Source organism: Myotis nattereri, assembly GCF_964212035.1.
Source record: "Myotis nattereri genome assembly, chromosome: 9".
In the NCBI taxonomy this organism is placed as follows: Eukaryota; Metazoa; Chordata; class Mammalia; order Chiroptera; family Vespertilionidae; genus Myotis; species Myotis nattereri.
In genome coordinates, this window is record NC_138084.1 from 44059296 (window position 1) to 44080632 (window position 21337).

General features: G+C 36.5%; 1 protein-coding gene across 6 annotated transcripts in view; it reads left to right on the forward strand.

Moving 5' to 3' along the window:
- PPME1 (protein phosphatase methylesterase 1) overlaps positions 1–21337 on the forward strand; it is a 93549-nt gene that overhangs the window by 14731 nt on the left and 57481 nt on the right. For all 6 annotated transcript variants that reach the window (XM_081098726.1, XM_081098725.1, XM_081098723.1 and 3 more), the window contains exons 2-6: positions 7616–7709; positions 8253–8345; positions 15522–15579; positions 16335–16386; positions 20997–21151. In XM_081098726.1, coding sequence (XP_080954852.1) covers positions 7616–7709; positions 8253–8345; positions 15522–15579; positions 16335–16386; positions 20997–21151 — 452 coding nt within the window. The remainder of the gene's footprint in view (positions 1–7615; positions 7710–8252; positions 8346–15521; positions 15580–16334; positions 16387–20996; positions 21152–21337) is intronic.

Genomic DNA, 21337 nt, shown 5'->3' on the forward strand with positions numbered 1-21337 from the left:
CAGCTTTATGGGTGAAAGGTTTCCTACTCAGTCCCCACCTTGGGCTTTGTGTGGTATACCCCAGGAAACCCCCAAAACCTAAAGTTCAGTTAGTTGGCAAATGCCATCAAGATAAAAGCTAACTTTAATGGACTAAATGCCTCTCTGGGTTTCCACCTTAACTTTTGCTCTCCATGTTCCATATTCCTTACTTTCATGCCAGTTCATCTGTGCATTTAAGAATGAATGAATGAATGAATGAATGAATATAATTATATGTAATGCAATGTAATAAAATATAATACACATTTATTTTTATATATTAATATATTTTTAAACACATGTGCATGTCATTTAAAACATTTCCAAAGTTGTATCGATCAAGTTACCTAATTACCATGAAGCAAGCAGTCCCCAACATAAAATTTTTATACCTAAGAAAACTGCCAGTCAAGTGTGAAAATGGGGTAATGGCATTTTCTGACGTGTAAAGTTTGAAAATCTCCTTTTCTCAGGAAGCTAATGGACCATATGTTTCATCAAAATAAAGTAATGCATCAAAAAAAAAATACGGGATTTGGTAATCAGGGTTTCAACATAGGAGAAAGGCAAAAGGAATTCTCAAGATGATAGTGAAATGACAATTCATCATACCCACAGAAGAAGCAGTTCCGTTTGGAGCAGATGAATGGAAGGTGTCAGGAATGGAATTTTCCAAAGGAAAATGGACCTGATATGCTATTTAACTAACGTGAATGACCATATTAAGAAAAATTTTACAGCTTTTTCAAAGGTTTTTAAATTATTAGATATATTACACACACAAAGTATTTTTAAATTATATGTACAGTTCGAAGAAAAGTAAATTCTCATATATCCACCACCTACCTTATGAAATAGAACATTTTCAGCTCTTTGTAAGTCTGTTTTTTTCTTCCCAAGGACACCTCCATGCCCCATAGTCTCAAACTGCATGTTTATCATTCCCCTTGATTTCAGAGAGGAAAGAAGAGAGAGATAAAAACATTAATGATGAGAGATAACTGATGAGAGATAATCATTATCTGCTGCCTCCTGCATGCCTCCTACTGGGGATGGAGCCTGCAACCCAGGCATGTGCCCTTGACCGGAATCGAACCCAGAACCATTCAGTCCGCCGGCTGATGCTTTATCCACTGAGTCGGGCCATCTGGGCATGTTCCATTACCTTTTACTGGAAACTATGGGGATTCAGTAAGGAGAATTCTGCTTATTAGCCTCAAAGCCTAATAATCCTATATAATAAAAGGGTAATATGCAAATTGACCTTAACAGCAGAATGACTGGGAATGACTGGTCACTATGACACACACTGACCACCAGGGGGCAGATGCTCAATGCAAGAGCTGCCCCCTGGTGGTCAATGTGCTCCCACAGGGGAGCTCTGCTCAGCCACAAGCCAGGCTGATGGCTGCCAGTACAGCAGTGGTGGCGGGAGCCTCTCCCGTCTCCTCAGCAGTGCTAAGGATGTCCGACTACAGCTTAGGCCTGCTCCCCGCTGGCAAGTGGACATCCCCCGAGGGCTCCCGGGCTGCCAGAGGGATGTCTGACTGCCAGCTTAGGCCCGATCCCCCGGGGAGCAGGCCTAAGTCAACAGGTGGACATCCCCCAAGGGGTCCCAGACTGTGTGAGGGCACAGGCCGGGCTGAAGGACCCCCACCGAGTGCACAAATTTTTGTGCACCAGGCCTCTAGTAATCATAATAAAAACATTTATTGAGACACCAAGGTAAGTGCTTTACACACATTAGCTCATTTTATAGTGTTGACAGGTAATCGTCAATGTGTCAGACTCTGAGAGTACATTGATGAACAGATGCAGAACATTCATGCTCTCATGGATCTCACATTAGTAGCAAATTAGCACAGGCTAATTTGAGAGTAACCAAAGGGTAAGCAGGCTACTTTAATTCTCATATCAACCCCTATAAAATAGGCGGTATAACTCCATCTGACATGAAGAAACTCTGGCTTAGAGATGTTAAGTGACTTGCCAAAGTTCACAGAAATAATAAAGGCAGAAATGGGTTATGAAAACAAATCTTTAGTCAGTAGCAAATGGAAAATTAATTTAGGTTTAGGACGTATTAAAAGTTTTGTATCTCCTTTTTAAAAAAAATTATTCTTTCTGCTGGAAATAGGTTGTTACGGTCAAAATATGACAAGGGTTCTTAATTTGGGATTCATAGATGGGTTTTCTGAAGCCAATGGAACTGTACGTAAAATATATATTTGTGCTTCTTTTTTTTTTTTTAAAGAGTGAAACTTTATAGTGCTCATCAAGATTCTTAACAGGGTCTATGATAATGGCAAAGGGTCTATAAACAATTTGAATTTTGTGGTTTAGACCGAAACCATATTTCCTTTGTGTTTCAAGCACCATTTTGTTCCCTCTCTGCCAGACTCCTTTTTCTGGTAGCAGGAGATGGGAGGAAATTATACATTTATTTTGTTAGGTTTGAAATAAACTTGATTGTGACATCAAAATTTTCTCTATATATTTACATCCCAAAGATTTTTATTTATAAGTTGAGGACTTAATAATTCATCTCTCTGTTAGTTCAGAACTTTAGAATTGACTTTGATTCTACTGTTTTTCATATCTTTAACATTCCTGAGATTTGTTGATTGTCTTTTTGAGAAGTCTTTCTATGTGTTCTTCCTTTTTAATTCTATTACCAGTCTAGACTACCATCTTCTAACCAAGTTACTGCAACATATTTTCCAGAATCAAGTCTATTTTGTATTTTTTACCACATTTATCTTTTTAAAATACTTCAATTGGCTCCTCGTTTTCTACAACACCATCCAAACCCTCTTTGACTTTTAGGGCCCTAACACACAAGTAACAGAAGTGGGGCATATTATATTCCCTTCTTTATTATATCTAATATTATTCCTTCTCCACTACCTGCTTTCAGTTGTATCCGCTTCCTTTAGTTTTTCAGAACTGCTGTACTTACTCCTACATATTGCAGTTAGCTATTTTTAAATTTTTGTTTTTTTATCAGTGCCCCCTATGACTGGCACCATATTGGGTCCTTATTTGTATCCTTTTCTCTGCCTGAAATGTCTTCTTTCCTCCTCCCTATTTCCGTTAGTCTGTATTTTGTCTGTTCTTCAATTACTAGCTTAAACATTATTTTTCCTCTGAAGTCTCTCTTTATTTCCCAAGCTGAAAGTAATCTTTCTTTCCTCCTTGAACATTCATAGCACTTTAGCCATACCTCTTAGGTTATTTAACTGTACATTATGTTAGCTATTTAGGTATTTGACATTAGCTTATTGAGAACAGGCATTATCTATTCTAGCAAGTATGTAAAGATTAATTTAAGGTCCTTGTTATCTACTTCATGTCTAACATTAGTTGCAAAATTACCTGAAGTAGTGGAGTCTATAAACAATTGTGTGTTCAAATGAAGATATTATAAGTATGCTAGAAAAATCTCTGGGAGCAGGAGTAACATTTGGAGGTATAGACTATTGGTGCTTTTATCAAATGGGAATTACCTATATGTTGGTGTAAATTGGGTAATCCCTGGAACTTCTTTTTTTTTTAATGAAGGAAATTAGAAGTGGAGGGTATTCTCCTAGGAAGAATTTCTGTTTTTAGGAAGTAATTTTTCTTTAACTGGTACCTAGCCAACTTGGAAAGTTCCTGTGGCCTTGACAAAGTCAACCATACTTAGACTGTGAAAAGGAAACCTCTGATAATATGTCCTAAAGCCTTATTACTTTTGAATAAGAATGAATCTAAGATGAATCTAAGAATTATTAATATAGCATTGAGGTAAATAGAGGGTTTGAAGAGTGGTGGAACTGGATTTGAATGCTGTCACTGCCACTTAGTAGCTGTATAACCTTGGACAAGTTACTTTACATCTCTAAATCTGTTTTTATTTGTGAAATGGGGATGAAAATAACTCAAAGTTTTGTGAGGGTTAAATGGAATCCTGCCTGTATTTGGCACAGTGCCTATTGTGTACAATAAATGTTAGGTACTATTACTATGATGATATAAAAAAATCCATTTATATAAGACACCCTTATATAAATGCTTGGCATGCCATGTTGTGGTTGTTATACTTGAAATCAGTATATGTATAGGTGGATTTGTGAGTGACTGATGAGTCGGTAGAATTAAGAGTTTTGCTTTTAGTTTTCCAGTAAGAATTCAAGTGCAGCTAGCAAATGAAAAAAAAATTGGTCTAGGCTAAAGTTGTAATTTACTGTCACAGAGACAGTTTTTCTATCAGGAGATAGGATTACTTATTTACTGAGAAACCACCAAATGCCAGGTATATTAGATTTTTTAAAAATATGTTATTTTATTTAGTCACTATAATAAAAGGCAGAAGAAGTTTAAATAATTTGAATTTTATAAGCCCATACTGCATTAGGAATTTGTAGGGAATTAAGGGAAAAAGTAGGAACTGTGAGGAATTTGAACTCCTTTCTCATTCCAAATCCTATACTTTACCTTTGCATTTTTAACACCCCTCTTTCAACTTCTAGAACTTGAAAAATTAGTGCCTCATCACACCTCAGACCATTTAAATCAATTTCTAGAAGTGAGACCTAATCATCAGTATTTCTAAAAGCTCCCTAGGTAATTTTATTATTACACTGGAGGCCTGGTGCACGAATTCGTGCACCAGTGGGGTCCCTCAGCTTGGCCTGCATGATCAGGCTGAAACCGGCTCTCCGACATCCCCTGAGGGGCCCCAGATTGCAAGAGGGCACAGGCCAGGCTGAGGGACCCCACCGTTGCCTGATCAGGGCCGGGGAGGGATACGGGAGGCTGGCCAGCCAGGGGGGGACAACAGGAGGGCTCCAGGGTGTGTTCAGCTCTTCTCACTCAGTCCCAATCAGCCAGACCCCAGCAGCAAGCTAACCTAACAGTCGGAGCATCTGCCCCCTGGTGGTCAGTGCACATCATAGCGACTGGTAGACTGGTTGACTGTCTGCCCCCTGATGGTCAGTGCACATCATAGCGAGTGGTTGAGCGGCCTTAGCATATCATTAGCATATTACACTTTGATTGGTTGAATAGACGACCTGATAACCAGAGACAGCTTATTAGGCTTTTATTATATAGGATGTATTGAGAACTGACCTGTCTCAATGTCTATAAGAGAGTAAATATTTAATAAATCCTTGATTTTTGAAAGAATATATACCTGACTGTTGAGCTGCTCCCTTATAATTCTTTCCAGTATTATAGCCACCTAGAATACTTTTGTATTAACTTAAGTCTTAAAGAGGGCTCTGTATTATAGCTTGTATATATTCTCCATTCAGCCCCATGGCATATACAGGAAGATGTTTGGCAGGAAGTGTTTTGCTGCCCATATTGTTACAGAAAAACCAGAGAAGAACCAAGCAACACTTAGAGAGATGGAGTTACATTTATTACGTGCGGGCCCAGAGGAAAATGTCTCTCAAATTCTGGGTGAAATCACACATGAAGTTTCCCATATTTATACTATTTTACCTTCTTTGTCTCCCAAATATGGGGTTTTTCCGGTTCCCTTTGCAAGTTCTTAAAGGGCCCTATGTATTGGGGCTTTGAGACCTCAACCAGAGGCTTGGCCTGGTGCCAGCACTGATAACTTTGTCTGGGGAAGCTTTAATGACCTCTCTGAAATGGGAGTAGTCTTATTTTCCTTATTATTTAAGCCAGCAAGCATTTACAGAAGTCAGAAATAGCAGGGTTAAAATTTCAAACAACAGTTTTTATATAAGATGGATGCTTCAATATAATTCTGAATTTCCTTCATTATTGGGAAGAAGGTGTGGAAATAGGGCAGTGATGGCGAACCTTTTGAGCTCAGCGTGTCAGCATTTTGAAAAACCCTAACTTAACTCTGGTGCCGTGTCACATATAGAAATTTCTTGATATTTGCAACCATAGTAAAACAAAGACTTATATTTTTGATATTTATTTTATATATTTAAATGCCATTTAACAAAGAAAAATCAACCAAAAAAAATGAGTTCGCGTGTCACCTCTGACACGCGTGTCATAGGTTCGCCATCACTGAAATAGGGGAAGGCTTAGGATGTCTTTCGTGTGTCCCATCAAAGATTGAAGACAGGTTGTAAATAGACATTTATTGGTTGTTTTTGTTTTAAAATAATCTTACAATTTTTAATAATACATGGTTCAAAAATCAAAAGATAGAAAGGGATATATATTGAAGATTGTCCTTCTTATCTCCTAGGATACCAACAATGTTATATCACTGTTCTTCCAGAAATATACTAAACATATATAAGCAATCATATCTATAATTATAAAAGCATAATATGCTAATTAGACCAGATAACCTTCAGGATGAAGCTGGGGCTGTGAGGGAAGCCCAGGTCCTGGGTGCCAGAGGGAAGCCAGTGCCAGCTGCCGGGGGAAGGAAGACCTACTGTTGCACGAATTTCATGCATCAGGCCTCTAGTTTATACATATTTCCCATTTTTACCCAATTGGTAGTATGTGCATCATGTTTGTTTATTTACATAACAGTGTATCTTCCCCATATATAAAGAATCTTATCAGTATATAAATATTTCCTTCTTTTAACAAATGTTATTTATTTATAATTTATTTTAATCACTCACCTGTTAATGGATATTTAGGTTGTTTTCTCTATTACAAATGATGCTACCTTGAATAGATAAGTTATTTCACTTCTTTGTGAGCGTATACAGTGGGGCCTTGACTTACGAGTGTCTCGACTAACGAGTTTTTTGAGATATCAGCTGTCTCTCCACCGATTTTTTGCATTGAGTTGATAGAGTAATTTGAGTTAACGAGCTCCTTAATGAGCTCGGTCTCGGAACGAATTAAACTCGTAAGTCAAGGCCCCACTGTATTTGGATAAATTCTTAAAAATTCAAGGTATTGATATTGCCTTCTATGAAGGGTTGAATATTTACTGGCTGGGAAATAATAAATGTGAAATTATGTGAGGGATTAAAGGTATGATCATAGAAGCATAAGTGACCAAAACAATTATTGTAGCAGGTTAAGAGGATAAGAATGAGCCTATAGCCAAGAATAGGAGAAAGAGCTACTGGGTTTTGTGGTATATGTATACACGGAATACATTTGTGATTAAAATATACTAATTAATTTCCTCAAATCCTAAATTTTTTTTACTCTTAAAATATATTTGAATTTTAAGATAAACATATTTGAATTTTAAGTGTAATACTTTGTGTATGAAAACTCTTCATATCTTTAAGGAAAAAATACCCTTGCTATTTTCTTTTCAGATTTTCATTTAGCATTTGTTTGATCAAGATTTTAATCATTGCCCTAGCTGGTTTGGCTCGGTGGATAGAGCGTCAGCCTGTGGACTGAAGGGTCTCAGGTTCGATTCTGGTCAAGGGCACATGCCTGGGTTGTGGGCTCAATCCCCATTAGGGGACATGCAGGAGGCAGCCAATCAATGATTCTCTCTCATCATTGATGTTTCTCTCTTTCCCTCTCCCTTCCTCTCTGAAATCAATAAAGATATATTTTTAAAAAAAAGATTTTAATCATTTAATGCATAACAATTTTTTACTTGAAATCTCTCTTCCTCTTTTTATTTCCATAGCCCTGGAAGAAAACGGGATTTTTCCCCTGTTTCTTGGAGTCAGTACTTTGAGTCCATGGAAGATGTAGAAGTAGAGAATGAAACTGGCAAGGATATATCCTTTGCAAAATGGCTTATTCTTTAGTAAGCTTATAATGTTGTTTAAGTAGAAGACTTATTTAGTAGTTCCTAAAATGTTCTTTATTACTGTTGTTTATTTCATTTTTATTCTCCACCTGTTTTTGTGTGTGGCATGGAATATTACCTATAAGTCAATGCCAGTATTTTATGTGGCTATAATTGTCTAATGCATGGGGAAGGGATTAAGAATTAAATTTCTGAAACTGGTATATTTCCTAAGGGCCCAGGGTAAAGTTTCATGAGTGAAGTGAGTTGAACTGGTTTTTAGTGTCTAGAAACCAGGGGTATGTTCTCATTCGTGCAAAGGAAAGCATTTTTTCCCCCATTGATAAAATAGTCATACTGGTCTCATATTTCAAAGCCAGAAACTTATATTGAAGTATCTCTTAAGTTTAGAAGTCTGCAACTTTGCATGTAACTTCATGCTGCATAAGTTAGTTTTCTAATCAGTATTATTATGACTAATCAAAAACTTCAATGAACAAAGTTTAGATATGTTATCTTTAACTATTCATACTCTTTTCGAGTTTATAAGAGTGGTTCAGAGGGTCCAGTCCTACTCCTTTTGCATGGAGGAGGCCATTCCGCCCTTTCCTGGGCTGTGTTCACGGTAAGTAGTTGATAGTAGAAGTTGATATAAATGCAATTATTGTTTACTTTTGGATGAATTTGACTAGCCTAACTATTCCTTTTGTGCTCACTCTTTGGCTTGATTATAAGAAGGTTATGGATGTGAGTTGATTCTGTATTTATTATGGTAGGCCAAATATCACTTGTTCTTTAAGGTAAAGGTTCTTAACTGGGGTGAGCTTCAGTGCATGATTTCTTCAAACGGTTTGTAAAATGTTTTACAGATATTTTATTGGGATGAGGGGGATGGAATTTGTGTCTTGTCAAAAGTGGGGGTCTGTATTTCCGTGATCTAAGTAATGGAGAAGCAGACATATTCTATTGAGGTGCTTTAAATAGAGATAATGTCTATCTTTTATTTATCTCCCTCATAGAGCCTATTGTACTTTATACATAGAGATGTCCCATAAGTATTTGGGAAATAATCCTTCTTTTTTACAAATGATGCTTTGCACTTAATGGTACCTGTGAGCTATTAGGAAGTAAGCAATATTTGTTGATAATAACCTGGTTTAGAATAGAGGATGTGTATCTGTGTGAATGCTGTTAGTTGTGGGTCTTCCTAATATCCTTGACTCTGGGGTGGGGTGGTCCATGTGTAAAGAGAGATACTGCTAAGGAAGATACTGGCAATATTCCTATATAAAGTAAAATTGTCATATCTTATGTGTATCAAGCAGATATACGCACGTCCTCTGTTTACCACTAGGGAGTCTGAGGGACAGAAAATGGGAGCAGTTGGGGATGCAGCACTAGGTACCCAGAGCCAGACGAGTGTGGAGCTGAAGAGGCTTCCGAATAATCATTTTGTTTCTGGCAGGATTATTGGGATTAAGTATAAAATCACCATCTGGTCTCTTCTTTTAGAATATGAATTCCTTGAGAACAGGGTAATGTCTTACTCTTTCTTGTTTCCCAAATGCCTGAAACAATTCTTGACACATAGGTACTTATTCAACTGTTATTAAATGATTTGTCCCCTGCTTTGTTTGCTACTTCCTATCTCTTGCTTTAGGATATAGCTGTATGATTTGCCCATAAGTGCCAGGCTCTTTCATGTGTCTAGACCTGTGTTGTCCAATAAAGATACAATGCCAGCCATATATGTAATTTTAAATTTCAGAGTAGGGATATTAAATAGCTAAAAAGAAACAGGTGAAATTAATTTTAACATGTTTTACTTAATCCATTGTACCCAAAATCTTATCATTCCCACAGGTAATCAGTCTAAAAGTTACTGTTGAGATATTTCACATTATTTTTTATACTGTCTTTGATATCCAGTGTGTCTTTTATACTTATAGCACATTTCAATTTGGACTAGCCACATTTCAGGTTCTTAGTAGCATAGCTTTAGACATTTACATTCCTCTACTAGATAGTAAGTTTTTTTGTTTCGTTTTGTTTTGTTAGTCCTCACTAGAGGATATATTTTCCATTGACTTTTCTTAGAAAGTGGAAGGGAGGGAAGAAGGGGAGGGGAGGAGAGAGAGATTATGTATTTATTATGGTAGGCCAAATATCACCTGGTTTTAAAAATATATTTTTTTATTGATTTTTTACAGAGAGGAAGCGAGAGGGAAAGAGAGTTAGAAACATCGATGAGAGAGAAGCATCGATCAGTTGCCTCCTGCACACCCCCTACTGGGGATGTGCCTGCAACCAAGGTACATGCCCTTGACTGGAATCGAACCTGCGACCCTTCAGTTTGCAGGCCCACACTCTAGCCACTTAGAAAAACTGACTAGGGCAGTGGTCGGCAAACTCATCAGTCAACAGAGCCCAATATCAACAGTACAACGATTGAAATTTCTTTTGAGAGCCAAATTTTTTGAACTTTAACTATATAGGTAGGTACATTGTTATTAACTTAATTAGGGTACTCCTAAGGCTTAGGAAGAGCCACACTCAAGAGGCCAAAGAGCCGCATGTGGCTCGCAAGCCGTAGTTTGCCGACCAGGGGCTAGGCCAATTGTAAGCTTTTTTAGAGGTAAAGATCATAGTTTATTTTTACCTATCACATATTGTATGCTCAGGGATGTTTTTCTGAAATGAACAAATAATAGCATCATTTTCCTAATGTAGCAGCTATAGTAATAAAAAATACTCCAGTTGCCCTGAACCAAAGTCAGAGCTCCCAGAAGTGGCTCATGTACCATGACTTGCCTGGCTCTGCTCTAAGCTAATACACTGTCACGGGGCAGCTAACATGTTGAAGACTTGTAAGGAAAGAGGCACTGTGTTAATTGTCATGTCACATTCAGATAACTGTACTGAAACTTGCTAGGGATAGTGACTCCAGACTGCCTCATAAGAAATTTGGCAAAAAGTAGCCTGTGGATAGGAAAACCAAGGATAGTTCTTAATGGGTTACAAGGTTTTATAAAATTTATAAGAATTATATATGTAGGCTAGAGGTGGCTTCACTGTATTCTTTGAACTTTGAGCAACTCTTTTATAGTTTGGTGGAAAATCAGAGGTAACATTACCTCTTTGAGCATTCAGAATCCTTAGAGATGAGGGATCCAGGTAGGGCTAGAGAACATACTTCCCACAAAACAGCTATTGCTTTTGACACTAAAAGAAGGAACAATGAAGTGGAGTTCAGAAGATGTGATTTCTAGCTCCAGTTTTACCAGTACTCGTAATACATCCTCGTGAAAGTCATTTTAGCCCTTGAGCAAGCCACATAAGCCTTTATTCTCTAAATACAGTCTCTTTAGACTTCAAGGCTTCTTTGAAGATTATTTGAAATAATGAATATAAAAACTTTGTAGATTATAAAGCCTTGTACAAATACTATAATAAGCTATTTGTTGGCATGTATTGATATTAAATATTTTTATCCATTGATTGGAACAATGAAATAACATGGAAAGTGCCTAGCATAGAGGAGGTGATTGATAAATAGCTGCTGATATTATTGTATTTGTTATTATTGTAGAAGATATCTCTTTTACCAAGATATATTCTACAGATTACAAATTCCATGAGAAATTAATGAAATAGGGATTTTGTGATTAAATGAGTTTGAGCAATATTACATATGATATCCTTTTCTTATTCTCTCTTGGAAATTCATCCTGCATATCAGTATTTTATTAAAGCCTTTAGGATGTTTTTCGAAGTCTATTAAATTTCAACAATGTCTCCTAAATGTATTTGACCACTTGATTCCTTTTTTCTGAAACAATTGAATCTGAAGTGTCTACTGATTCTCACACTTTGTGAAACTCCTTTTGTAGATAAATCACGTGTCCCAGTTGCTTACCTGGTTTACTTGTGTAACCAAGAGAATTCTCTACCACTCAATTGACTTAATAATAGCTTGGACTTGGCTGGTTAAATTTGCCTGTCCTTTTTTTTGTTGTTATTCCTGCAGAGTACCAGCCCACTGAATGCGTTGATATGAGATTGTGCTTTGAATTGTGTCTGTGAATCCAGAAGGCAGCTGTGGCGAATAGCAGGAATAAGCTCAAGTGTTTCATCATCCTGAGAGGCAGATTTTCCCTGAGATCTTTGCCCAGATGATATTTGGTAAAAAAGGCAATAAAATAGAAGCAAAAAGGCCTTTGCATAGCAGGAGGACAAGTATATTGGCAGCCAAAGGAAGAGATGAACAACTGTGATGATGCTAGATCATGAGAACCTTGAGAGCAGATCTGTGCCTTATTCACCCTATAGGTCTAGCACACAGAGCCTAGCATGGAGTTGATGCTCAGTAGTTCTTCCTTGAATAAGTTAATACCAACTCCTAACAATTAAAAGATTAAATTTTGTTCATTGTCTCTTATTCAAGAAAGCAGAAAAGTATGTAATTTTCCTAAAGGCTTTATCAAATGTCAGTAAGTTATTTACATATAACTGATACATAAACAAGTTGTATAACGTGTTAGAAAAATTACAAACTCCAGGAGACATGAGGCCAAAGGACAGGAAGAAATAGTTCATGGAGAACAAACAGAATGTTTATCCTCACTAGTAATTAAATATGATTCATAAAAGGTATCATTGTTTTAAATATCAAATTAATATATATTTTTTAAAAATCCTCTGTTGGCAAAGATACTTAGAAAACGAAAGTTTCAAACATTGCTGGTGGCACTGTAAATAGAGCTTTATTGGAAAGTAATTTACAGTGATGAATCAGCAAATATTTATACCAGTTAACACAGAAATTGTACTTATAAGGAAAAATACCAAAAATGGGAAAAGCTATTTGTCTAAAATTAACAATCCCAATGTCCAACAATAAGTAAATGGTTAAATAAACTGTATGTACCTATAAGACAAAATATTATACAACCTTTTAAAATAATTCTGGACAGTATGGGAAAAGCTTTCTTTCTGTTTTTATATTTTCTAGGTTTTCTTTCAGTGTATGTTTTTTATTTTATAACTTAACGATTGTTTTTTTCTTTAATGTACACTGTTTTTAAAGGAAAAAGTTTACATTAATTTCCAAAGATGAATTCAAAGATTGTATTCAGTTCTCTATCCCACAAGTTAAGAGGAGATTGGCAAACAAACTTGCCCAGCCAGGATTAGAAACTGTAGCATTCAGCTGAATTTTTGGCCTAAGAAAAGCAAAGTCATGGGAGGCATAATATTTGCTTTCAACTATAATATTAATTTTTTTAAAAATCAGCCACAACTTTTAAACATTTATTATGTACCGGGTACTGTGATAAGTGCTTACCTACATGTTCCCATTTAATTCTTTTTATATTTCTGTGAGGGTAGGCAGATGAGAACGTTAAAATTTAGAGAAATAACAGCCATTCACTGCACCAGAACTTAAACCTACCTCTGTCTGCCTCCAGTGTCATGTTTCTCTGAAGACCAGTTCTGCACTGCCTAAGAGTACAGACTCAGGGCAGAAACCATAGAGGCATATTTTTGAGACACATAAGGCAGAACTTCTAAAGATTGGGACTATTTCAAAGCAGACAAGGACCTCTACAGAGGAAGGGGAGCATCATCTTGGTAGTGTTCCAGCATAGTGCATGTTGTAGGATTTAATTGTGAATATATCCTAATGTTCCTTATCTATCATTCTGTAAAATTTCTGGACCTGAGTAGAAACCCTTTTACATTAAATGTTTTGTGGGTTTTTTGGGGGGGACCCCAGAGATTCACCTGAACAAGTTCTATTAACTGTCAAGAGAAAGCATTTCTACTTTGGCTTTTGTAACAGGAAAAACAAAAACAAAAACACAAAGGCATACGTGTGTGTGTGATCATTATTTATTAAAGGATGATAACTAAGAGGGGAATTATGGTGTTTTAAAGGGTAAGCTTTAGGTTTCTAGAAAATTAATTTTTCAGAATTATGTATCCCTTGTTTATATTCAATAAATTAGTTATTACTATAGTTGTTGTAATCAAGTTTATCATATGTAGTGGATAATACAATACTTAGGGCTTCTGTAGACTTCTCCATTAGTAATGGGTATAACAGACTGGCATAATTGCTGTGGGAAAATCCAAAACTAAGCAGAAATTGAAGTTTGGCTGAGAGAGCAGAGGAGCAGTTGGAGCTCACTGATACATGCAGCCTCAGCAGGCTACATTTTGCCAGCCTCCAGTTGTTTTCAGTTTTGGTACCTCTAAGGCAGCGGTTCTCAACCTGTGGGTCATGACCCTTTTAGGGGCCGAACGACCCTTTCACAGGGGTCACCTAAATACATCCTGCATATCAGATATTTACATTACGATTCATAACAGTACAAAATTACAGTTATGAAGTAGCAACGAAAATAATTTTATGGTTGGGGGTCACCACAACATGAGGAACTGTATTAAATGGTCGCGGCATTAGGAAGGTTGAGAACCACTGCTAAGGGATCTGGGACCAAACAAGTGTGAATTGATTAAAGCCAAGAATTGAATCTGCAGTGTCTGCTGATTTCTTTTGCTTCTTTCAGTTAATTCAATTTATGTTAGCAAATATTTACTAGGTATATTCTATATCTCAGGTATTGTGATGGGTTACTCAAATAGGAAAATAAGAGTTCACTCTTTTATAAGATTAGCCAAATCAGCAAATGCTTGGTAAACCCCTGCTTTGTACAAGACATTATGCTAGGTGCTATGGATACAATGGAGAATTAAATATACATGCTATCCTCTTGTTCATATGATTATTTAAGTCAAATGGGACTACTTAATTGTGAATATATCCTAAAGATAGGAAAAATGGAGACGGCACATGTATACAAATAATAACAGCAAAAATTTTAAGAAGCTTTCATTTCAAACAGACTGAGGTTTAAATCTCAAAACAGCTAATCTACCAAGCTCTAGTTTCTTAATCTGTGAAATGGATATAATACCATCTAGTTAATAGAGTGGTTGTGAGAATAAACAAAAGATGTGCAGTTCTTGATAAAGTGCTTTACTCAGGCATTCAGTTTTAGATGAGTTTACAGTATCTAAACCTCTAAAATTGTAATTCCCTAGGATATTATGATTTCTTTTTTTTTTTTTTAATTGTAGACACTATTACAGATGTCCTCCATTTCCCCCTCTTTGCCCACCTCCACCCAGTCCCTGCCCCCTCTCCTATAGCTTTCACTGCACTGTTTATGTCCATGGGCTATGCATATATGTTCTTTTCAATATATATTTTTATTTAACTGCAATACAAGTTTGTGTGTACTCCTGCATTCAAAGTGAATCTTTGGCAGGTTTTATGACTTGTACTGCTTTCAGGATTATTCCATGATCTGAATGTTACTTTGTGTGATATCCTGAACCAAGATATTAACTGACTCATGGTCCTTATCTAGGGAATCTCCCTTCCGAAGTAGGGAAAAGATAACCAAGGAATATGGATGAAAATCACAGTTAATAGAATACAGAGGATCATTGCTTAGAGATGCTCACTCTGTGTTTCATGAAAAGCTAGGAAGAGTTAAGGTTTATGAAGGGATTCAAGTAGAGAAAGTTATATTTTGAAGTTGGGATGAAACCATCATATGCACCAAAAAAGCAGAAAATTGTCATTTAAAAATTTTTGCTTAAAATTGGAAAGTTTTATTTCAGTTGTCCTGAGATCCTCAAATTCTGATGGCAGGTCATTCAACAAAGTTATTGGTAATGGGAAAATTTTGCTAACCCAGATGTATCTTACTACATTTCCTTTTCCTCCTAGGCAGCGATCATTAGCAGGGTTCAATGTAGGATTGTAGCTTTGGATCTGCGAGGTCATGGTGAGTGAAGTTCTTTTTCTTTTTTTAAATTATTTTTTTGTTAATCCTCACTTGTTTTTTCCCCATTGATTTTTAGAGACAGGAAGGGAGGAAGGGAGGGGAAATGAGAGGGAGAGAAATACTGATGTGAGAGAGACACATCGATTGGTTGCCTCCCACATGCAACCTGACTGGGGCAGGGATCAAACCTGCAACCCTTGACCGGGAATCGAACCTCTGACCCTTTGGTACATGGCCTGATGCTCCAACCACTAAGCACATCAGCCAGGGCGAGTGAAATTCTTAATTAGTTTTGACTGAATGGCATATTTGCCAAGCCCTTTGAATAGTGTTAAATATTACAAATTTCTGTGTGGCCGTCAAATAACCTGGTCTTTCCATTTGGGCATTTTGAGGGAAGTTCTAGCTTGCAGTTTTTATAAATATTTTACAAGTACACACACACACACACACACACACACATATTTGTTGTTGCTTAGCTAAGAAAATGTCCTTTAATGTAACCAGATTTGGATGCTGGTAATATATAAGGAATGTGAATAACTCACTTTTAGACTACTGTAATTATCATCCTTAGGGTATATAACTATAAAGATGTGCATGCAACACAAAATTTTGCTAAGTCCACCTTATATAAGTATAAAGTCTTCATTTCGTTGTCCAAAGGTGAGATTTTTTAAAGAGAATACTCTTGCATTTATAATTTCTATCCTTGAGAGTTTTGTTTTTAAAATACAGTGGTTGTTTTTTTTTAGGTGAAACAAAAGTCAAGAATTCTGAAGATCTGTCTGCAGAAACAATGGCAAAGTAAGTAATCTAATATTGTTTATACATCACCTAGCTTTCATTACTATCATAAAGAGTAGCATACCTTTACCACTCTCCTGGTGAGATTGTTGGACAATAATTAGTAAATGCTCTATTCTTTTTTACTTATATCTGGTTTCTCCTTACTATTTAATCTATTTAAACATTCGTCTTTCTTGGTATATTTAATGTGATGGTCATACATAAAGCACTTGAAAATTCTTGCAGGTACAGTTTAGTTTGTATTGGCTTTTGAAAAGTTTTCTTTTGTTGACATTGTTGAATAGAATCTGAATATCGATTGGGGACCCATGCTTGGAAAGTAGTTCTCTATAAGAGGCCCTGTGAAATGTTCTTAAGATATCTTGCCCATATTCTTTGTCCAGCTTTGTAGTAAGACAGAAAAAGAGTCTTAAAGAAAAAATAGTTATATCCTAGACCTTAAAGTAAAAAATAAATGTAGTATATACAGTAGCTCTCAAATCTGGTCACTCTTCAAAATCACCTGACAAGTGATTAAAATAAAGATGATTTGGCCCTACTTCACCCTACTGAATTAGTGCCTCTACCAGTGCAATCTGGGCATTTATCTATCTATATAAAACCTTAATATGCAAATGAACTGAATGGCGGAATGACCTGATCTCTGGCCAGGCCTAGGAACCCTACCCTATATATTGGGAACAGTCTCTTAGATTTAAAAATTAAAATCTGGCAAGGCTACTCTAACACTGAAACAACAGGATGATGCAGCGATGACATGCACATTTTGTGGTCAGCCCTGATTCTGACACTTATAACTATGTGACAAAGCCAATTACTTCTCTCTGCTTCAGTTTTTCCATCTATAAGATGGGGGAAATGGTACTACTGCCTCAGAAGGATCATGTTATGTACTACTTTTTATAATCAGGGCAAAAAAATATAGCTGCCCATACAACAGCAAGATGCCTTTCACCTGTATGAAAAATATAGTCACTGGTGCATGCAGCATCCCAGATTGCAAGAGGGATGTCCGATTGCTGGTTTAGGCCTGTAAACCGACAGTTGGACATCCCTCGAGGGGTCCTGGATTGCAAGAGGGCACAGGCCAGGCTGAGGAACCTCTCCCCTTGTGCACAAATTTTGTGCACTGGGCCTCTAGCATTTTGATAAAGCTCTATTGAGGAATCTGATATAGGACTAGTGTTTTGGAATTACTATCTTGTATTGTAAGCAGAATTCTTACGGCCCTGCTTTTATACATGCTCTGTCATATACTTAATATGTCTTCTCAAGTAGTTGACCAACTTTGGCCAAAAATATATTGTTCCTACTTACTTTAACAGCTTTAATCCAAGAGTAAACTGTTTTTCCTTTAGAACCCAAACTCATGTGGCCATCATTTTGTTGTTGATAATAGATACTGTTTGTGCCCTTTCTATTTGCCAGGCTTCATTAAGTGTAAAATAAGCATTTATTAAGAATAAACAATTTATTTAAGTTATTTAAATGTGTCTACATTATTAACTCTGTAATGTAGATACTATCACTTTCTTACCAATGAAGAAATTAGTGCAGATAGGTTGAATAACTATATGAGATCACACAGTTAATAGACCAATTGTGATCATTCAACTATAGTGTTTGGCAGAGAGACAGAGAGAGAGAGAGAGAGAGAGAGAGAGAGAAGTGGGGAGGGGAGGGGAGGGGAGGAGAGGAGAGGAAGAGAAGTTATCAGTAAGATATTATGTACTTAAAAGATTAAGAGGGTACCCTGGCGGGTGTGGCTCAATTGGTTGAGCTTCGGTCCATGTACCAAGAGGTCTCTGTTTCTATTTTGGGTCAGGGCACATGCTCAGGTTGTGGGCTCATTCGCCACTAGACGGCATGCAGGAGGCAGCTGATCAATGTTCCTCACCAATGTTTCTCTCTTTTCCTCTCCCTTTCTTTCTTTCTAAAATCAATAAAAACATTTTATAAAAAGTTTAAGAGAGTAGATCTTGTGTTAAGTGTTCTTAACATACACACAAAAGTGATGCAAGGAGGGCCCTAATAATAAGGTGATAGGAGATGATTTGACTTTGGGTAGTGGGCATATGGTGCAAATACAGATCTTATAACATATATGTTCATGTTGACCAATGTCACCCCAATCAATTTAATAAATAAATATATTTTTTTAAGTGATGCAAGGAAACTTTTGGAGGTGATGGATATGATCAAGGTAATTTTTGGGTGATGTTAACACAAAAGTATATATATATATATATACACACACACACACACACACACACACACACACACACACACATATATACAGCCTTACCAAATTGTGTATATTAATTATGTACCATTTCTTTGTATACCAGTTATACCTCAATAAAGCTTGGGAAGAAAAACATTGGGAATGGAAGTTGGAGTGCTAGAGAAGTTGGGCACTGGGGAAACTGTTTGTGGTGCAGGAGCTGGGGGTTTCCTGTGCTGCAGGACCTGGGTGCTGGGGAAGTGCAAGTTATAGGAGTTTGTGAAGAAAACACCCATGAATCAGGAACAAAACCTTTCTTTCTGCAATGTCTCCTATGTCATCTACTGACACAGCTTAATGTCTTGTTAGCTGGCAAGGGAAAAACATTTTAAGGCCTCAGGTCCAATTGTGCAGAATATGCAATGAAAGGTGAATTGGGGCTGAGAGATAATAAGTTGATAACTGGCACAATAAAGTTAAAGAGAAAATAAATGATTAAAATCGTGTAGAACTGATTATGGCCAATAAGTTGGATTCTTGCTGAAATAGACTAAACAGTAAAACATTTATATGATTTCTGAATTCAGTAATTCTGTGAAACAAAAATCCCAAAATGGGTGTATACTTAATGGGTGAGTAGTGGGGTTTTCAAGTAGTACTGACAGGATGATTTTCCCCTTACGTATCAACTTTAGAACCTATACCCTACATAAGATGCAACTCCACTGAAAGTAGAAGAGCCGAGATTTGATCTCAGGTCAATGTGATATTCTTTTTCTGTTATGTCTGTGATATGCTATACTGCTTCTCAGGAAATGAACCTAGTATTAATAAGTATGATAGAATATCCTTAGAGAGCAACTACCAAAATTATGGTACATCCAGTTATAGACTAGATTTGTAGTTAATCTCTACTTCATTTTTATTTTATTTCTCCGAAATTTCAGGACATGTCTCAAGGCTCTAATCTTGGTGACTGAATACTTTGCCTAACTTTAATAAGGATACATTTCTCCTGGTGATAGATGATCAAGGGATTGATCATAACCAACTTTTATCTGTATGAAATATTCCTTTCCTAAGCTTAGATACAATATTAAGTTGGTTTGTTTCAGACCCTATCCACCTTCATGCATGAAGCAGCTACCATAGAACCCTTCACCTTAGTATTTTAAGGAGACCTGAATTCAAATTCTACAGCATCCTTTTATTTTACTAATTATATCTTTTATTTATTATATCTTTAATTTATTTAATTATATCTGTTACTAACTCAAAATTTTAGCCTTAAATTTAACTCCATTATTTTCAGTTATAAAATTGGTGGCCTCCTTATCTCCCATTCAGATTATCTGCAGATGCTGCAGCTATTGTATTGACATTTGTATTGTTGTATGAGGTTTTTAAGATTAATTCCTTTAGAAATAATGACATTTACCTTTGGTATTCTGAATACTGTGGAGACTAAGCAAGGCAAAACTGTCTTTTGAACTTGATTGACTCAGCCACTCCCAAAAGAAGACAGTAGAGTCAGTGGTTCCTAGAAATATACCATACTTAAACTATTGTTATAACAAAGAAGGCCTGTCCCAAATAAAAGCCAAAATTCCTACTTTAGTTCTCATTTTCAAAGCTGTAAGGTTTGACTTTGTTAAACAGACCTACTCATAATTAAAGGCTAGGACAGAAGCCAATAAAAATATAAACACCTTTCAAGTTTCTCAGTACACTATACTTACATTTATGTTCATACTTCAAACAACTTTACATGACAAATAATAATTAACATTTGTATAATACTTTACTTTTTTCAAAGTATTTTTACATTCACTCAGTTAATTCTCACAGCAATTCAGAATAGTAAATGACATCCTTATCTTCAGTTATAGAAACTCTGAAAGGTTAAATAATCCAAGTCCATATAGTAAAAAATAGACTTGGGCTGTAATTCATCTTGTGACTCCAAACTTCACTACATTGTAATGCTTAATAAAGTTGTTTTTTTGTTTTATAGATGGGGAAACTAAAGCATAGGGTAGTTAAATGATTTGTGCAGAGTTTCAAGCTTAGGTTTAAACTAAAGATGTGTGATTATGTAATAGTACTAACTGTGTGGAACAGTGAAAGTGTTATATAAAGGAAAGTAAAACTATTTGGGTTCTTAGTCCTTAAACTGTCATTTGTCATAAGAGCCAGGTATGTGGCTATGTGTACAAATACTGGGGATATGTTAGGAATTTTGCATAGTTACGTTTGCGAGATGACTCAATAGACCTTTACAGGCCTAGGCCTGTTAGTTACAGACCAAAGGAAGGAGTCAAGAAAGAAAACTATTTTTGTGTTGTCAGAGAGCATTCCCAGCTTTCTTTGCTTCTTTTTGCAGAGATGTTGGCAATGTAATTGAAGCCATGTATGGGGACCTCCCTCCTCCAATTATGCTGATTGGACATAGCATGGGTGGAGCTATTGCAGTCCACACAGCATCATCCAACCTGGTGCCAAGCCTCCTGGGTCTATGCGTGATTGATGTTGTGGAAGGTAAGTTTTCTTGTGCTAACCCAGGGGTCCTCAAACTACGGCCCGCGGGCCACCTGCAAATACAAATATTGTATTTGTTCCCGTTTTGTTTTTTTACTTCAAAATAAGGTATGTGCAGTGTGCATAAGAATTTGTTCATAGTTTTTTTTTTAAACTATAGTCTGCCCCTCCAACGGTCTGAGGGAC